Below are 20,045 nucleotides of genomic sequence, written 5' to 3' on the forward strand. Positions count from 1 at the left end.
TTTCCGTTGCGCCACATCTCACTGTTTTTTCCGCGTCTCGCATGACAGCGGCACGTTCTAACTCCTAAAAAGAACTTTAACTTTCAAAAATGCATCTTGAGACAACAGCGTTGTCTTCTCCTTGTTGCGCTGCATCCAGCTTCTTTTAGCGCAAGAACTCGTTCGTTCAGATCTGCCCTTTAGAAGATACCAAGCTAATGACTGTAAACAGCAGGTCAGCTCACTTGGTTTTGGACCAAAAATTATTTACATTTTATTAAAATCTCTGAATTTAAATGGAAACAAATCCGGAAACCGGTTTAATTTTTTGGACCAGCTTGTAGACCATATTTGTCACCTGCTTTCTTCAGACTGTGTTTTTGTTTTCAAAGTTTATTGTAGTATAGTGATATAATATATCTAATATCTCTTTCAGATCTGTGATAAGGAGTGGCATTATTACGTCATAAGCGTTGAGTTTCCAGAAGTGACTCTTTATGTTGATGGCTTGACCTATGACCCTTACCTGGTGACAGATGATTGGCCCATCCACTCCCTTCAGATCGACTTGCAGCTCACCGTAGGAGCCTGCTGGCAAGGTTGGAGAAAATGGAATGCAAGTGTGTGGGTGTGGTCAACATGGGTGTGGTTTTGTAAATTCCCTGATTTTTCAAAATATCCTTTAAATGTCATTTTGGGTATGGTCAGTGTGGATGTGGCTTTTCCAATTCTATGAATATCCAAAACATGCTTCAAATGTAATTTTAGGCATACAATGGCTTTTTAAATCCAATAATTTCCTACAAATGCTCCAAATGTGATTATGGGTGTGGTCAGTATGGGTGTGGCTTTTCAAATTATATTTATTTCCTAAACATACTCCAAATGTGATTGTGGGCGTGACTAGTGTGGGTGTGGCTTTTTACAAATTCTTTGAATTTCCAAAACATGCTCCAAATGTGATTGTGGGTGTGGTCAGTATGGGTGTGGCGTTTCAAATTCTATGAATTTCCTAAACATGCTCCAAATGTGATTGTGGGCATGGTCAGTGTGGGTATGCCTTTTTTAATTCTATGAATTTCCAAAATATGTTCCAAATGGGACTGTGGGCATGGTAAATGTGGGTGTGGCTTTTTAAATACCATTAATTTCCAAAACATGCTCCAAATATCATTGTGGGTGTGGCTTTTTAAATTCCATGACTTTCCAAAACATGTTCCAAATGTGATTGTGGGCATGGTCAGTGTGGGTATGCCTTTTTTAATTCTATGAATTTCCAAAATATGTTCCAAATGGGATTGTGGGCATGGTAAATGTGGGTGTGGCTTTTTAAATACCATTAATTTCCAAAACATGCTCCAAATATCATTGTGGGTGTGGCTTTTTAAATTCCATGACTTTCCAAAACATGTTCCAAATGTGATTGTGGGCGTGGTCAGTGTGTGTGTAGCTTTTTAAATTCCATTAATTTCCAAAACACGTTCCAAATATCATTGTGGGTGTGGCTTTTTTATTTATTTATTTTATTTTATTTATATATATATATATATATATATATATATATATATATATATATATATATATATATATATATATAATTTTTTATTTTTTTCTCCCAATTTTGGAATGGCCAGTTCCCACTACTTACTAGGTCCTCGTGGTGGCACGGTTACTCACCTCAATCCGGGTGACGGAGGACAAGTCTCAGTTGCCTCTGCTTCTGAGACCATCAATCTGCGCATCTTATCATGTGACTCATTGTGCACAACACCGCGGAGACTCCCAGCATGTGGAGGCTCATGCTACTCTCCGCGATCCACGCACAAATTACCACATGCCCCATTGAGAGCAAGAACCACTTAATCACGACCACGAGGAGGTTACCCCATGTGACCCTATCCTCTTTAGCAACTGGGCCAATTTTGTTGCTTAGGAGACCTGGCTGGAGTCACTCAGCACATCCTGGATTCAAACTTGCAGCTCCAGGTGTGGTAGTCAGCGTCAATACTCGCTGAGATACCCAGTCCCCTGTGGCTTTTTAAATACCATGAATTTCTAAAACATGCTCCAAATGTCATTGTGGCTGTAGCCAGCAGGCATGTAGCATTAATAATTCCTGCAGTAAACATCTGATCATAGGTCAGAGCTATGGTGCAGCAGTAGTGCACATGACCTTGACATGTTAGAAGTGCTGACTCTCCCTATTTGACAGTTATGTTGTTGGCTGCTCCCCACAATGTAGGTGATTTCAGGTTTACTATCCTTGTGGGGACATTTGGTCCCCACAGTTTTGGCAGTCATCAGGCACATCAGTATGCTATAGCCTGAGGCACATGTTCTCTCACAGATACCTGATAACACAGACACACACACACTTCTCAGAGAGACTTCATTACACACGTAACCCTCACTCACACAAACTCATCTCACAAAAAGCAGATAGATGCAGATAATTGCTTATTATCTCTGTCTTCAGCTTTGAATACAGATTATCATATAGTTAAATAGTGTGATTGCTTTGTTTCAATGCACACTGTTCAAAGGGAGTTCTGAGTGTGTCTAGTTGACTGAAGTTGAGATTCATTTTGTGTGTGTTTGTGTAATGTATTTCAGTGGGTGTATGTAACTATATATATAGCCAGCACTAAACCATTGTTGTAAAGAAGTCATTATGTATACATACACATACACAACTACTATTAAATTACAACAATGGTTAAGTGTGGCTTAAAGGAATCCAGAGCTGTAATAATTTTTTAACAATAACTTTCGGTCTAACCCATTTTTTAAATATATGTTACCAGTGTTGGGAACCAGATCAATTACTTTTATGGTTAAATATTTGTTTCTTTTGTTTTGTCTTTTACAGAAGAAAAAATCCTCTCTAGGGACTTTAGATGTAAATTAGCATGTGTTATCATCTTTGTACAATGCATTATTTATTTATTTATTTATTTTTAATTTTTTTTTTTTTGCTTAAATCGTGTTTTTATCCCTATGTAAATAAATAAATTATATATATGACATATATGTCATTGGGTCTGTTTGGACCCAACAACAGCAATAATGTGTCCTATTTTGAATTAGGCTGTCTCGCTCCTTTTATCACATCCTGCGCAACGAATTAGGCTTCTTGTTTGATAGCAGCCTGAAGTTTGATAAACAAATTAATGCTGTGGTTAGATCAGGGTTCTTCCACTTGCAACTTCTCTCTAAAGTAAAACCTTTTATTTCTGAGAAAACCTCCAAACAGTAATTCATGCTTTTATCATGTCATGCTTGGATTACTGCAACTCCCTCTAAATGGAAATCAAGCTTCTATTTGTCATCTACAAATGGACCAAAATGCTGCAGCTAGATTTCTGAAGGGCATCTTAATGTCACTACACTGGCTGCCGGTCGGATTTAGAATTTACTTTAAAATTCTTCTTTTTGTCTATAAATCATTGAACAACAAAACACCAATATATCTCTCTGATTTACTGCGCCCGCACATTCCACCTCGATCACTTAGATCTGGGGACCAGGGACTTCTATCTGTTCCCAGATCTAGACTGAAGCAAAGAGGCGATCAAGCATTTGCCATAGCTGCCCCAAAGCTCTGGAACAGCCTGCCTGTATACATCAGAACTGCTCCAAATCTTTCTGTTTTTAAAACTAGTCTTAAAACATATTACTTCTCACTGGCTTTTATCCATGTTGACCTTTGAGGTATTCCTGTTTTTGCTGTGTTCACTTTTATATTTCTGTTTTATTGACCCTGTATATGTATTGTACAGCACTTTGCTCAACATTGTTTGTTTTTTATTAAATGTGCTTTATAAATAAACTTTGACTTGACTTGACATACTGTATATATGGTATATATATATACAGTACTGTGCAAAAGTCACATAAGATGTTTCACAAAAGCATTTGTCTTAAGATGGTTAATTTTATCTTCAGCTTTAGTGTGTCAATAGGAAATATAAATGTTAGACTTCCAAATATTACTTTTGCAAATAGAAAAGATTAGAAGAACAGGGAGCCCTGCATCTATATATAAATATATATATATATATATATATATATATATATATATATATATATATACTGTATATATTACTTATTACATATAATAAAGAATAAAATCTAAGAGTGTTTTAGGCCAGCTCATCATGCCTGGCTGTTTGTGTGTGTTTATTGGTGTTTGTATGTGTGTAGGTGGCGAGGTCTCTAAAGCGAAGTTCACGCAGTATTTTCGAGGCAGTTTGTCTGGACTGACAGTTCGACCAGGAAAGATAGAAAGCCAGAAGATCAATACCTGCCTGCAGGCCTGTAAAGAGGGTCTGGACATCACCTCACTGGAGAGTCTCGGACAGAGGATAAAGGTAACACACACAACAAACTCCAATAATGCTGACCCTACATTTTTATAGGATGTAAAATACTGATGTACGCACACACATAACCACACATTCTATATTAATTCAATATTTTAGGTTAATAAACCATATTAATTTGATGACGGAAATTACTTTCTTTAACCATATTCTATTATATATAAAATGAGTGAAAAGAGTGGGAAAACCCACTATTTTGGAGAGCGAGAGAACGAGTAACACAGAACTGAGGAAAAGCTGGGAGACAAGAATAATGACGAGATACTTCTGTATGCATATTTTCCCTTTCGCTTTTCAGTTCTTTTATATTCAAGAAGCTCTAGGGAAGATTTGGGGATCAAATGAAAACAGGTTTTACAGAGAGAGTTTTAGTGAGAGATGCACTCAGGTGTTGTGATCTCTCTCAGCTCAGTTTGGTCTTTATAAGCTCTTTCCCTGAGCTTCAGTCCTCAAACGCACACTCACACACTTTTACAGTATATCTCACACTTGCTTGTGAATGAATGTTTTCTCTCTTCCAGTTTCACTTCAATCCCACTCAGTCTCTTGTGGTGATGGAGGGGGAGGATTTGGAGCAGATGAACGCAGCATTGAGGAAAGTTTCTTACATCAACTCTCGACAGTTTCCCACTGCGGGAGCGCGTCACCTACGGATCTCAACAGCAGTGCAGTACGAGTCATTATTAATATGCATGAGATATCCTCTATTTGCTTGAATGCTAGAATATTAGAACAAAAATACACCACTATTAATGATCAAACAGTTGTGTTGTGGTTTAGATCCTGATGCATCACAGCTGGTGGCACAGAAGTTTATTCTGCAGTTTTGGCTCTGAGTTGGAAAAGATGCCAAAACTGTCATATTGTTAAATCAGAAACTGGGTTGTAATGTTGATCTCATACTTGAGGGTTAGTTCACCCAAAAACGAAAATTCTGTCATTATTCACTCACCTTCATGTCATTCCAACTCCATGATATTTTCTTTCTTCTGTGAAATGCAAAAGGGAGATTTTAGTCAGAGTGTCCATGTTGATCTTTTCCTTACAATGTACATGTATGTGGATGGTGATTTATAAGGCCAAACTCCAAAAAGCGAACCAAAAAAGTACCATGTACGTAGTCAATGCAACCTGTGTGCAATATTCCAAGTCTTCTGAATCCATACGATAGTTTTGTATGAGGGACAGACTAAAATGTTATTTGCTGATAATCTTCCACTCCCACATATTTCTCAATTGTAATTACATGTATGATGCTTTTTTGCCCTTTTTGGAGTTTGACAGAAGAAATCACCATCCACTTTTGCTGTATAGAAAAGAGAAGCTCGTACATTCTGCCTAACATTTCAATTAAAGTTTTATAGAAATTAGAAAATAATTTGGGGAAACAACATGAAGGTGAGTAAATGATGACATTGGACTATTCCTTTAATACAGTATTTGTAATTAGAAGATCAACATGAAACTGATCAATGACTTTCATTCTTTCTTCTTGATGACTTTTTCTACTTTTTTTTCTCCATCTAATCTTTATTCCATCCTTGCGGAGGTTTAATATTTACGTACAGACAGAAATGAAAGATTATGACAGAAAGAGAATTGTTTTTGGAGCACGAGCATACCCACTGGGACCCTGTGAATATTCATAATAGTTCATGAATATGCATGAGCCCTAGAGGATTATGGTCCGCCCCTTTGAGATTCGATGTGTGGCAGTGGGTGGAGATTTTTCAGAAAGTGCAATAGGGAATTAGCTTCAGACACACAAACACTAAGACAGGAACCACATAGCCAAATATTTTTCAAAATTACATTATTATGAATAAGAAAGCTTATTTAACTCTGCTTGTTCTTGATTTTAAAAACTGGTATATACTTTAAAATATATATATTTTTTAAAAGTAGTAATCACACACTTAAAGTTAGACAAGACCATACACATTACAGAGTACAACAGTAAAAATCCCATTCATTTTGTCCATGGGTGAATTGATTTTTATCTGCAACTTATAAACTTTTGAAGACAGACAGAATTTGTGCTAAAAACTAAACTACCCGTAATCCCGAAGAGAAAGATCCACCAATCAGAGAATCGCGGCAACAGAGCTCTGGCAGTGACCGCCATGACAGACTGTGAATAGACTCCCTACACTTTTACACTGCTTACATATTTGTATTTGTCTGAACATTTAGCAATATACGTAAACTAGATTGTTTTTATACTCATAATCAACAACTTTACATCAATAATCAAGGTTTATAATGTTGTGATTCACCTCAGAGCTGGTTGGTTTGGTTCATGGCTTATGAAGGATTTAATCAAATCCAGATGAAACTCTGTTTCCACTCTGTTGGGAGTAATGTGTAAAAAAAAAAAATCACGTGTTACATGATTAATGTGTTGCTTTTTGAATATGCAACAAAATGCATAAGTTACTTTTGCAAATAATTAACTTATAATTATCACTGCTCTTTTTAATTTAAGTACTGACAAATACAATTGAAAAACATAGTCACCAGTCAGTTACAAAACTACATCCTGAAAGTCATCGTATAATTCATTCACTGCATGGACGTTTGGTTGTAGATTCTTAAAGGGATAGTTCACCTAAAAAATTGTATTATCTCATCATTTACTCACGCTCATGCCATCCCAAAATATGTAAGACTTTCTTTCTTCAGCAGAACACAAACAAAGATTTTTAGAAGAATATTTCAGCTCTGTAGGTCCATACAATACAAGTGAACGGTGGCCTGAATTTTGAAGCTCCAAAATGCACATAAAGGCAGCATAAAAGTAATCCATAAAACACCAGTGGTTTAATCCATGTCTTCTGAATAAATATGATAGGTGTGGGTGAGAAACAGATCAATATTTAAGTCTGTAAGGGGAGTTCAGTGGAAAGGAGGAGGCGAGAACCGGCTTGACAACTTAAATAATAATTTAATGAACAATTTAAACAAAACACACAACCAACAAAACACACAGCACAGCTGTCTGTAATTCTCTCTCTCTCGAACTGTCGTCCCCGGCCGCCTTTATCCCTCGCGCGCCCCATCAGGCTGATTGGGGACCGGGTGTGTCTCATTCCAGCCCAGCCCCGCCCTCCTCGGCTCTACAAAGTCCTTTTTTAATATAAATTCTTCTCGCTGCCCAGAAGGTGGCGATATGCACAAAGAATGTGAATTGCCAAAAACAAAAGAAGAAGAATTTGAAAGTGAAAGTGGAGATTTATAGTAAAAAAAAAATAAATTAAAAAAAATAAAATAAAAAAAGACTTAAATATTGATCTGTTTCTCACCCACGCCTATCATATCACTTCTGAAGATATAGATTAAACCACTGGAGTCATATAGATTACTTTTATGCTGACTTTATGTGCATTTTGGAGCTTCAAAATAATTTTTTTTGTTTGTGTTCAGCAGAAGAAAGAAAGTCATATACATCTGGGATGGCATGAAGGTGAGTAAATGATGAGAACATTTTAATTTTGGGGTGAACTATCCCTTTAAAGAATTAGTAAAATAACTTCCTAGTTTTAATCTACTGGATGCACCGTTAAATGAACAGCTGATTCAAGTATTTTAAAAAGGTAGAAATATGGACAAATCTTTTCAGGCCTGGACGTATCTAAACTTTCAGTCTGTTCTTACAGATGGCTGTTTCCTCCATTCATTTCCTGTGTGTTGATGAATGCAAGTGTGTGCCTGGATTAAGGAAAGCATCCTTAATTAGTGAAGTCAAATCTGTGCTTCATTTGAGGATAATGCACTTCCTGTTTCCTGTCGTTCAAAGCTGCTTCTCTGTGGCAAAATCAGTAGAGTTGTAAATTAATTCTTGCAAACACAGTTTGTGTTTTGGTTTTAAGCTTATTAAGTTTAATTATTGCAAGATTCAAAAAAGCTGAAGCATTATTAATTCACTCCAGGTATGTTTTTCTTGTTCCTCTCTTTGTGTTTAGTTATCAGCGACTGCAGTCTGTGTAATTAATTGGGAACAGCTCCAAGTCATCTGTTTACACACTACAAATTACTGTCTAGTGTTTTTATTATTATTTTAGTAGTGGATATGTCTTTGTCTGTGAATGTGTGCCGGGTCCAAAATGAAGTTAAAAAATTTACCAGCCATAAATATTTCTTACCTTCCTTAAAACAGTAATTATTTTTGTTTTAAAAAGAATCTTTTTACCCATATGACAATGGAATTTTTAGCAGTGACAACTCATATGTTCATTTTGGTGGCTTAATGCAAGGAATATCCCACATACATTTTTTTTTTTTTTTTTTGTCTTCATAGATAAACTTGTGATGGTAAATGTTCCACTAAGGTAAAAGTTGTAGAAGATGCATGAGTTGCAACAGTAGCTGAAAGTAGTTTCTTAGTAAAGCGTTTCTTATTTAAATGTTTTTACTGTTAATGTAATGTAAATTATGTTGCAGTAACTGAGAAAATTACTTGCCAATTTTGTTGTAACATTAGTAACGTTCAGTTACTCACCAAAACCAATCTTTACTTGCATTTGGTTCTTGGCGAGTGTTAATTCTTTGGGTTTCTGTGTGAAATAATGAAGAAAACTGAAATGCAGTGTGTTTTTGTGTTTGTGATGTGTGCAGATGTTTCGGAGAGGATGTGTGTATTTCTGTTCCTGATATTGAGGCAGTTGTCATGGTAATGCAGCCCAGAGAACCATGCATCACAATCAATGGGGCGGAGCACCTGACCGTCCCTGCCTCCGACCTTGCCCTAGGCCTATCACTGTTCAGGGATTTGCATATTATCAGCACAGTTATAAAGCATAAAGAACCTACGTATAACACAGGTACAGACGAGAATTATGTTTATAATCACTTTTCTTCTCTAAATGAAAAGTCATCATTTACTCACTCTCATGTTGTTCCAAACCCAAATAAGGAGATGTTAGCTTTTAAATTTTATTGGCGGTTTCACCTATTCAAACTCTGAACGTTGCAATCAGTTACAAGACACTAGAGAACAAATAGCGTATGGTACAATTGGCATCAAACCTTACACAACGTGTCTCAACGTGCCATATGTCAATATACACAAATGAGATTTGAGAGCTATGGTAAAAGGTCAGATTTTCAGTGAAGAAAGACACAAAGTTTCATATGGCTTTAGAAGATTTCAAGTCATCTAGATTATTTTATGGTGCTTTTTTGTCATTTTTGGAGCTCCACAGTGCCCATTTCCATTCTTTTTTATTATTCTTATGGAAAAGCACAGAGTAAATATTCCTCAAAACATCATCTTTTTTGTTCCATGGAAGAAAGAAAATTATGACAGAATCCTAAAAAGTTTAATATGTGCATTAACTATTTTTTTAACAAAACTTTCTCAACCCTGAAACAGAAAGTCCCCAAACACAGAGTCAGAACAACACATTATTCACTGACAAACTGCACAGGTGTCATACTGTTTTTGGAGGCAAAAACAGAGCAAGAATAAATGCAAACATGTTAATAAATCATAAAAGACAGATGCTCACTGCCCCTTCACAGTCTGAACACATCAGTCTTTTATGAGGGTGTTAACCCCCCCCCCCCCCCATTTATCTTTTCTGTGCATTTAGTGACTTGTTTATGTTTACTATACAGTGGCAAGAAAAGTGTGTGAACCCTTTGGAATTAGCTGGTTTTCTGCATTAATTGGTCATAAAATGTGATCTCATCTTCAACAAGGTCACAAGTATAACACGATGGTGCTTAAGCTTATAACACACAAACAATTATAATCGTTTATGTCTTTACTGAACACATCCCATTAAACATTCACAGTGCTGTGGAAAACTTAAGTGAACCGTTGGATTTAATAACTGGTCGATCAATAACCTCAACCAAGCATTTCTGGTAGCTACAGATTAGACCTGCACAACGTTCAGAGGGAATTTTGTACCATTCTTCCTTACAGATCTGCTTCAGCTCAGCCATATTCTTAGGATTTGTTGTGTGAACAGCTCTCTTGACGTCATTCCACTGCATCTCTATTGGGTTAAGGTCTGGGCTCTGACTGGGCCACTCGAAAAGGTGGATTTTCTTTTTTTAAAGCCATTCTGTAGTGGATGTACTTTGATGTTTAGGGTCATTGTCCTGCTGCATCACCCAACTTCTACTGAGCTTCAGCTGGCGCACAGCCACCCTGACGTTATCCTATAAGATATTTTGATACATTTGGGAATTCATTTTCCCCTTAATGATGGGCCCCGAAGCAGCAAAACAGCCCCAATCATGATGCTCCCTCCACTGTACTTCACCGCTGGGATGATGTTTTCATGTTGGTATGCAGTGCCCTTTTTATGCCATACATAGTGCTGCATGTTCTTCCCAAACAATGAAACCTTAGTTTCATCAGTCCACAAAACATTTTCCCAATAATGTTGTGGAGTGTCAAGGTGGCGCACAGCAATGTTTTATATTGAAAAGCAATGGCTTCCTTTGTGGTGTTCTGCCATGGACACCATGCCAGTTTAATGTTTTCCATATAGTAGACTCATGAACAGAGATGTAAACCAATTCTGATGATTCCTTCACTCTGTGGTTCTTATTTACCTAACTGAGCATTCCCTCCCTGAGTGTGCCCTTTGAGTCATCTTGGCTGGACAGCCACTCCTAGGGAGAGTACCCACAGTACTAAATCATCTCTATTTATAGACAATTTGTCTAACTGTAGACAGAGGAATATCAAAGCTCTTCGAGATAACTTTGTAACCCTTTACAACTTTATGCAAAGCAACAATTCGTGATTGTAGGTCTTCTGAAATCTCTTTTTTGCGAGGCATGATCCACATCAGCAGATGCTTTTTTTGAATATCAAACTCAAAATGTTTGAGTGCTTTTTATAATTCAAAGTAGCTCTAAACCACACCTCCAATCTCATTTTATTAATTAGACGCCAGGTTTGCCAACTCCAGACTCTAATTAGCTTTTGTTGATGTCATTAGCCTAGGGGTTCGCATACTTTTTCCAACCTACACTGTGAATGTTTGAATGATGAATTCAGTATGTACAAGAACAATATCACAATTTGTATGTTATTAGTTAAAACAGATTGTGTTTGTTCATTATTCTAATTTAGATGAAGATCAAACCAGATTTTAAGACAAATTTATACATAAATGCTGGCCATTCCAAAGGGTTTACATACTTTTTCTTGCCACAGTAAATGGAACATATCATGAAAAATAAAACATTATGATCGAAACGATTATGACTATGTAGACATACTGTAAAATTATGAAAATTAACCTACAAAAATGGATTAATCAGCCAGGAATTAAACTCGATTATCATTTCGAAATCATCATGGTTATGATGTCACAAACATAAACATATGATATGATGCCCACATTAACATATCAACACCTATTCTGTATTCAGCAACATGTTGGGATGTTCTTACTAATTTTACTAATGAAGAGGCTAGCCAATCATAACAAAGGTAATTTACAGTACATATCAAAGTCTTAAGGGTACAGCAGTAAAAACGGCCTGCTTAATTGCAAGGGTCTGGGAGGAGCTAGAAAATGGGCGTTTAGCCATTAATGGTTAATGGCAATTATCTGTGTATAAGTGGTAGGGAATACAGTAGTAGTATAGAATAATTATAGAATATTGGTTTTCATTATTTTTCAGTATAGGAGATAGAAGTATAACCCCCTTTTATCTGTGCATACAGATCGCAGGTCAGGTGTATTGAAGGAAATCACTCATAACCTGGACTATTGTGACATCATTGTGTTGGGGGAGGAGTTAAGGGTGGGGCTAGAGAATCTTGTACTGCACCACAGTGCTTTAACGGGCAAACAACTGAAATACACCAACTCTACCACCAACATGTCCATATATGGTAATAAACACAAATTCTATAACTTACTTTATACTTTCCCAATGCAGTTTCCTAATTTCTCATCTATATATTTGCTATACATATGTGTGTTTGTGTGTTGCAGGTGTGGACTCCATTTCTCACTACACAGATGTGATCAGACAGGTGCGATATCAGAACCATCAAGCTGTCAACTCTGTCCGATCATTTAGACTGACCTGTTCAGAACTCAATGGACGTTACACCAGCAATCAGTACACACTACAGGTTAGATCAAAACAAAAAACAAAAAATTATTATTATTTTTTATTATTATTATTTTTTTTTTTGAGAGGGAATGGGATCTTGACCTAATACTTAATGAAATCATGCTGTGTAGTAGTGACATATGACCTTAAGGGACCTCTCTATGACCCTGTGTCCTCCAAGGTCAACATTCTTCATAGTGAGGATGCCGTTGAACATGTCAATCATGTGATGGCCCCGCCTAAATACATGCAAATGATTCATCCTATGGTCATGGAACCTAAAACCCACAGCATAGGTAAGTGACAATCTTTATTGATAAGACATGTGGTTATGTATGTTTTCAAACTGAATTAAGCATTTAGTATGTGTCATTGTGTAATAATGTAACAATGTAATAATGTCATTAATTATGATTGCATTTGGAAATAAATGTAATTGTGTATATGTACAGACCTTAGTCAGAGTAACATGGAAAACATGGGTTGTGAGAACACAATTGTAACGCACTTAATTTTTTTCTGTCTAAAACAAATTTGAGTTGTAATATTTATTCAGCATATGGGTGTTTCTTCAACTTCGGGCAATTTCATGTCCCAGGGGTTGGGTTCAATTTCTTTTTTATTTCTTTATTTATTTTGTTATATGAAGGTGTAATTAAAAATGAATTTGAAACATTTTATCATTTATTTTTGGTACTTTTTTAAATGCCTTTTATGTATATATTTTATTGTTTTAGCCTTCTCGCAGACCCAGACTTTCAATATTAAACTATGAAAATCATTATAAAAATACAGATACATGTCTAAAACTAGGATCATCTAAACAAAGAGAGAAATAAACATGAAAATGATTTCTATACATTTTTCAAAAATTACAGCTGTCGAATAGTTGTGGCATTCTTTTCAACCACACCAAACAATTTTGCCCCTTTCATTTTTTTTTAACAAGTTAGCGTACTTAAAGGTGCTGTAAGTGATTTTAGCAATTCTAGTTCTATGAGACTGAGCCGCTGGATTAGCCACGTCCCCTCTTTCCAAAACCCTGCACTCCAAAAATACCAAATGAGCTTTATTGAGACCGACATCTTGCAGAAACGGTTGTTAAAAACAATAGTAGCAAAATAGCGCCCTCAACTGACAACTGTTATGAACAACGTGGCTTAAATTGGCAGTAAGTCAGTCCTTTGGCAACATCACCGCTTACATCACACAAGGAAGTGGTGGCAGAAATCGTCCGCAAACAGTACACTTTAATCGGAAAAAAATTTTCTGCTGAAGAGGCGACGCATGAGAAACATGCGGTACCAACCTCAGCCACCAGGTGCCACTGGTAAGCCTGAAAGTGCTCACCATTCCCTCAAGTAGCTCTTTATCTTCCTTTCACTCAACACAGCGCCAAAGCACTGTGAGTTAATTGATTTGGGCAACGCTAACATAAGTCATGCGTCTAACATAAGTCATGCACAGTATTTTAAACTGAAAATAGCGAGAGGTGTCAAAACGGGCAAAGACATCTATCTATATGTTTACATGGGCCAACAAATTAAAAAAGCACATTATCAATAGCAACATCCATATTCCTGTTGGTGAATGCCATCAAACAACTAGAAATAACTCCCGTTGTTACACTTGACAACGAATGCCATATGAAACATATGTAACCTAAGGTATATTCATTTAATTGTGGGATTTCATGCATTAATAGGCTCATAAACATTATGTTTCTTTCATTGATTAAGATTTGCAAAACATACTTGTTAGAGTATTATACAACTGTAAATCTACAGATCAAGTACCACAGCTGTCATCTGTCACCTTGTAAGATCAGGAAGGCACTAGACACCTACAAAAATGTTTGTCACCTACTGAATTGCTTTTTTCATGGTGTGGTTCAGGGTTTCCGTAGTACTATACTACAATTTTAAATCTATATAAATCAAAAGAAAAAAACCACAAACATTATTTCATCTTGTATCTTACCAGTAAGATTTCATCCTTACTGATAGTGGCACCTGGTGGCCGAGGTTGGTACCACATGCTAGTTGTTAGCTAGCAAGAAAAAAATTATTCATTTTGCATCTTGATGAGAAAAAAAATATTCAGAGAGAAAAAAAGTTCAGAGAGAACAAATGACACCTAAACAATTCACTATTCACTTAGTGAATTGTTTTTTTCACCTTGCAGTTCAGGGCTTCCATAGTAAAGTTCTCTCTCTACCTGAGAAAAAAAATATGATCGTTTACATTATTTATTTATTTATTTTTGTCTACTGTCTTCAGTTTTGATGCAATATACAAGATTTTGTCATGGCTGGGAGGTCGGGGCAATGTATCACTAGTTGTGAAATATAAACTGTATGATTGTATTCAAAGATTGAATCTTTAAAATATGTATTGAACATTATTCCATAAAAGTTAAATCTAGTTTCCTGACTTTTTAAAAAAAGATTTGAATGGTTATGAGAGAAAATGTAAATATTATGAGAGAGAGAGAGAGAGAGAGAGAGAGAGAGAGAGAGAGAGAGAGAGAGATTTGTTTATTGTCTTTCTCTAGCTGTACCCAGTGCTGCCACGGTTGTGATTGTGGTGTGTGTCACCGCCCTAGTGGTTGTGTTGGGTGTTTACCACCTCTTCCAAACACACAACAAAGAGGACAAGCACACACACACGCTGCCAGAAAAACAACCTGATTGGGACGGCTCCTGTCTATCCATCACTGTCAACCCACTGGAGGTAAGACAAACCATCTACATGCCCAACCAAGACGAGACATAAAAATAAGGACTGCCAAAATTCTGATGTCAAACCATCACAGTGTGCAAGATTCACCATGAAAATTAATAGTGACAATATGTTCAGTTCTGTTCCAAATGTCACTTTGACAGGGTTTATGTGGATCCATGATTGATTCCTGGAAATAGGGTCTTTCCTGCTTGTTACAGCTGACAGGACAGCCCACAAGAGTATCGATTCTCATAAAGAAATACAGTGGGAAAGGTCAACAAATTATTAAAAGACACTGTAGTTTCTAGGAAAGGGTCATCCAGAGGGGGTTGGCGAATCCCTTGGGGTTAATGGTGGAAATGCAGGATGTTTGAGAGATTAAATAAAAATGTTAAATGAAAAAATTATTTATAAAATTACAATAAAAACACAATATAATCATTAAAATATATATATAAAAAAGATTAGATAAAATGTAAAATTAAGTTATTTATATAACATTATATATCTTATATACAAAATAAGTCATTATATGTATATAATTCATATTTATTGAATATTAGATTAAGGAAGAACATTACTTCAATCTCAAGGAGTACCTCAAGTAAATAATTTAGACTAAAGTTAGCTGCTGTGTTGGGAGTAATCTGATTAAAAAGTAATTAGTTACTGTTGTATAATTACTTTCGGTTTTTAAAAAAGTGTGTAACACGTTACATTTTAAATTCTGGTAATCAGAATACAATTGCGTTAATTACTTTTAAGTACATTACTTGGGTTACAAATTTCTGAAATTGTAGTATGTATGTAGAATTTAAAAAATAAATCATGCGTCTTTTTGCGTTTCTGTGACAGCTGATGGGTGAACGCCCCCTAATAAGTAATTGTAAGAGAGAAATGTGCTGTTCTGAGAGTATGACTTGCATGTGACAATGAACAAGGAGGAAATACACACTGTTTTTTGCTCAACAAATTCAAAATAAATACTTTTTAGCAAAATACATTTCAAAGTAACTTAGAAGTAAAACAGTAAGTAATGCGATTACTTTTCCAGTGAAGTAATTAGTAATTTGTGGTGGGATATTTTTTTGAGTAACTTACCAAACACTTGCCAGTTTGCAAAACAATTAAAAACCACTCTTCTATACAAGGAACCAAAGTTATATGTAAATTTATGGTCCCTCTTTTTTCCATTTTGAATATCATTGTGTTTATTTGATCAGTTTCATTTTGTAAACTTAACATTTTATGAAAATTCTAGAGTTTTGAAGAACTGCAGCCTGCAGAAGAATTAACAGAGGAAGAGGAGGATGAAGATGAAGACGTCTCTAGTACTGAATCAGACGGTGATGAAGAAACTACAACACCTGTCATACATCATCAAACCACAATGCAATGGAGAAAAGCAACAATACACTGTTGAAAACAAATACATACACTCAAATACAACACTCTACCTTTAACATCTCAATGGCAGTTCAACCTGCAAAACATTCAAGTTTTTACATGTTACAAGACTCATCCCTCTCACAAATACAAACGAACACTAAAAAGACTCCTTGCTGTGTTTCGAAACAGCTCCAATCCTTTTGTGATAGTGTTTGGTGTCAGAACCAGTCAAAGTCTTGCATCCTCTTCAATCCCTTTATCTGCTCTGTCTCTCTATTGCTGGAGGACAGAAACAGTGTTTCAGTGCTGTGGAACGCTCATCAACCAGCAGTCTGTTCAAGCTTCTGATGAGAAAAGTATTTCTTGAGACAAAATAGATTGCAACAGTCTAGTTCCGCAAGTAAAAATCCCATTCATTTTGTCCGTAGACAAATTGATTTTCAATGATAACTAATAAACCTTTTAAGACAGATATACCGTCAGTTCCAAGGTTGTTCATCAATGGTAAATACTTCCGTATAAGCCATCCGTCTGCATTATTTCAACTTCATTGTTTAAAAATCATGTTTGATAGCAGAAATCATAGTAAACAACTACATTACCCATGGTCCAGCAAAGAAAGCTTCACCAATCAGAGAACTGCAGCCAACCAAACCTGCCAAACGTGCTTTAGAGCGACCGCCCACTCCAGTGATGCACTGTGAATGATATAATCGAGTCTGTGTTTCATCACCCTCAAACTACTTATCTTTTTGAACAAATCAGAATTTATTTTGCAGTAAATTTTAAATATGTTGTTTCTATACTTAGAAGCAACAATCAATAGTTTTATATATTCCCATCGTTTTTTATTAAAAGACATCATTCGCAATGCTTCATGGGATTGTAGTCCGTGCCCTCATGAAAGACGGTAAGTACACAATCTTTTTTTTTTTTATCTCAAAACAAAGTGTGTGATGTTGTGATTTACCTTGGTGCTGGTTGATTTGGTTCATGGCTTACAGCTCTTTTATGAAGGATTTTATGAAAAGTCTATGGGGAAAATGAATGGGAAAAATACTTCTATCAGGAAGACTTGCAGATTTGAGTAAAGTTTTAGATGACATTTATTTGCTGAATATAAAACAGAAATGTAATGTCTCTGGCGTAAGCCCCGTCTGGCAGTCCGAGGAAGTTGTACTCAGAACCATAAGATCCTGCAAGAGATAGGAGGCAGGGGCAAGGAGCCTACCCCTGTACAGGATGGGACTCAACTGGTGGCGGTGGGGTGGTGGAGGTTGTCGTGTTAGCACACTGAAACAGCAATGTGATAGATTGTGAGCAGACTTATAAAGCAATGGCTTACATGTGATTAGCTAGGAGTTACCTAACTAATGGCGCGATGTTGTGCAGCTGCTAGTCTTCCCGCTAGAACTACGCTGCGCTTACATTTCCGTAACACAGACAGCTGAATAAGTGAGCGGGCACTGGTGTGCTTTATACAGTCCTCTAGTATAAACTCTTTTATTCTGAGACCTTCACAATGTGAAATTATCACCATTTCTCATTATACTCTTTGGAGTGGCCCTAAAGATTTAATCAGACTTAGAGGTCGACCGATAATAAATTTTGCCAGTAATTTGCCAGCCGATTTCTGATTATTAGGCTGATAGTTTTTAAATCAATACATTTGTGGCTACATGTAATGATAATAAAAACACATACCTGTGTCAAAATGATTATTAATCGGCATCAGTTTGAAGTGTCAAGTAGCAATGTCCGGTAATCGTGAACATATCGCTCTTTTGAAACATTTCTTTTCAGTAAATCGGTTGAACCAGTTTACCAAATCGGGAAAAAATCTGTTGGAACAGTTCGCGTCTCGAGTCGACATTGATTGGTAAGTTACTCAATCAGCTATATTATCCTAGAACTAGTGATGTCTGCTTTTGGTAACGTTTCTTCGCAATGAACCGATCCAGTCATAATAATTCTTGAGTCAAAAGGACACTGAATCAAGAACCGTCTCTTTCGGACATGTCCGAAATGCCGAAAACCGATGTTTGGCTCTGTGCTAAGTGTAGACCTGAGAAAATTTAGCAGCAGTGTTAGGTAAGTTACTCTAAAAAAGTAATGAATTACTAACTACTAATTACATCTTCTACAGTGTAAGTAGATTACTGTTCTAATTACTCTGTCTGAAAAGTAATTGCATTACTTATTACTAATTACTTTCTAAAACCCTCATCAACCTCGACTAGATGAAAAATACAAGTATAGACATGAAACTGTTCTTTTAATTCTTTCAAATAAATCATAAAAATCAAATAAATTATTCATGAACTGGGCAAAGAATTTAAGGGGGCAGCGCCATTAGACGTTAAATTTCGATTTTACATTCACTATTGTTTTATATAGAATTGTTCTAGAGTCTATACAGTATTTAACACAATTACATCAGAAGTAACTGTAATTAAATGACTGAAAAATTAAGAGTAATCCCTTTACTTTTTTCAATGAAAAAGTAATTTAATTACAGTAATTAATTACTTAGTAATGCATTACACCCGACACTGTTTAGCAGAGACGCGCTACTTTTATTAAAATTAATGGAATAAATTGGAACTCCCAACAGTCAGCGAATGTAGAAAGGAAGTCCCACCTTACAGGTAAAAGAGCCAGTCACCTTTTAGATACAGAAATCGCCTGTCAATCAACTCGAGTATGTGCATGCGCATTAGCTATACATGTGGGGAAAATAGTTTTTTTGCGTTATCTGAGGTAAATAAACACAATTTATGATACTAATCTTGTCATAATTTACTGCTGGTTTGAAATATGTTGTTTGATCGTAATCTTGACCAACCGTTTTGGAGATTTTGGTCTTTCCCAATTCAAGTAGATAGGATCTGCACTGGCATGACTGGAAAGAATCTCCCGAGAGCGTTCCAAAGATGGCCGCCATGGACTGACTTGGTAGAAAGACTTCGATGTACATACATGTGGTCATGAGTCAGAATGAACCTCCCATGATGAATCAGTGATGTTTTTTTTTTTTGTTTTTTTTGCAGTTTTATGTTGTTGTTTTTTTATTCCAGAACCCATGAGTGCCACCAATGGAATAAAAAAAAAAAAAAAACGATCGATGTTGATTTGAGTTCCAAAATATATTTTATTGCCAAAAATGTTAAATCAGTCGACTCGTAATATTTGTAATGATAAAACGAATGACAAACAAAAATAAAAATCTGAAAAGAAATGTCCTTTCTTTGGTTTCTTTTTTAAGTATATAAAAAAAAAATTGTCCGTTTTGTATATTTATTCTATCTGTGCTGACGTTTTTCTATGTTTGTAGCTTATATGTTCTGTTTGTCATTAATCTTGTGAATTTTTATACAGTGTAAATCCATTGCATATAAAGTATCTCATTTTCAACATTGTCTTGCTTTGCCTTTCTCTGTAATCTGAAAGTTTGTTTGTGTGCGCAGGGGTGTCAGACCAT

At 36.0% G+C, this 20,045-nt stretch overlaps 1 protein-coding gene across 1 annotated transcript in view; it reads left to right on the plus strand.

The window, feature by feature from the left end:
- LOC127422223 (calsyntenin-2-like) overlaps positions 1–19,796 on the plus strand; it is a 99,208-nt gene extending 79,412 nt beyond the window's left edge. Inside the window, exons 10-18 of the mRNA XM_051665568.1 lie at positions 416–578; positions 4,183–4,349; positions 4,883–5,031; positions 8,976–9,181; positions 12,055–12,225; positions 12,329–12,471; positions 12,634–12,748; positions 15,006–15,184; positions 16,437–19,796. Coding sequence (XP_051521528.1) covers positions 416–578; positions 4,183–4,349; positions 4,883–5,031; positions 8,976–9,181; positions 12,055–12,225; positions 12,329–12,471; positions 12,634–12,748; positions 15,006–15,184; positions 16,437–16,598 — 1,455 coding nt within the window. The 3' untranslated portion in view covers positions 16,599–19,796. The remainder of the gene's footprint in view (positions 1–415; positions 579–4,182; positions 4,350–4,882; positions 5,032–8,975; positions 9,182–12,054; positions 12,226–12,328; positions 12,472–12,633; positions 12,749–15,005; positions 15,185–16,436) is intronic.
- Positions 19,797–20,045: the final 249 nt, after the last annotated feature.

The sequence above is a fragment of the Myxocyprinus asiaticus genome, chromosome 31, assembly GCF_019703515.2.
Source record: "Myxocyprinus asiaticus isolate MX2 ecotype Aquarium Trade chromosome 31, UBuf_Myxa_2, whole genome shotgun sequence".
Lineage (NCBI taxonomy): Eukaryota > Metazoa > Chordata > Actinopteri > Cypriniformes > Catostomidae > Myxocyprinus > Myxocyprinus asiaticus.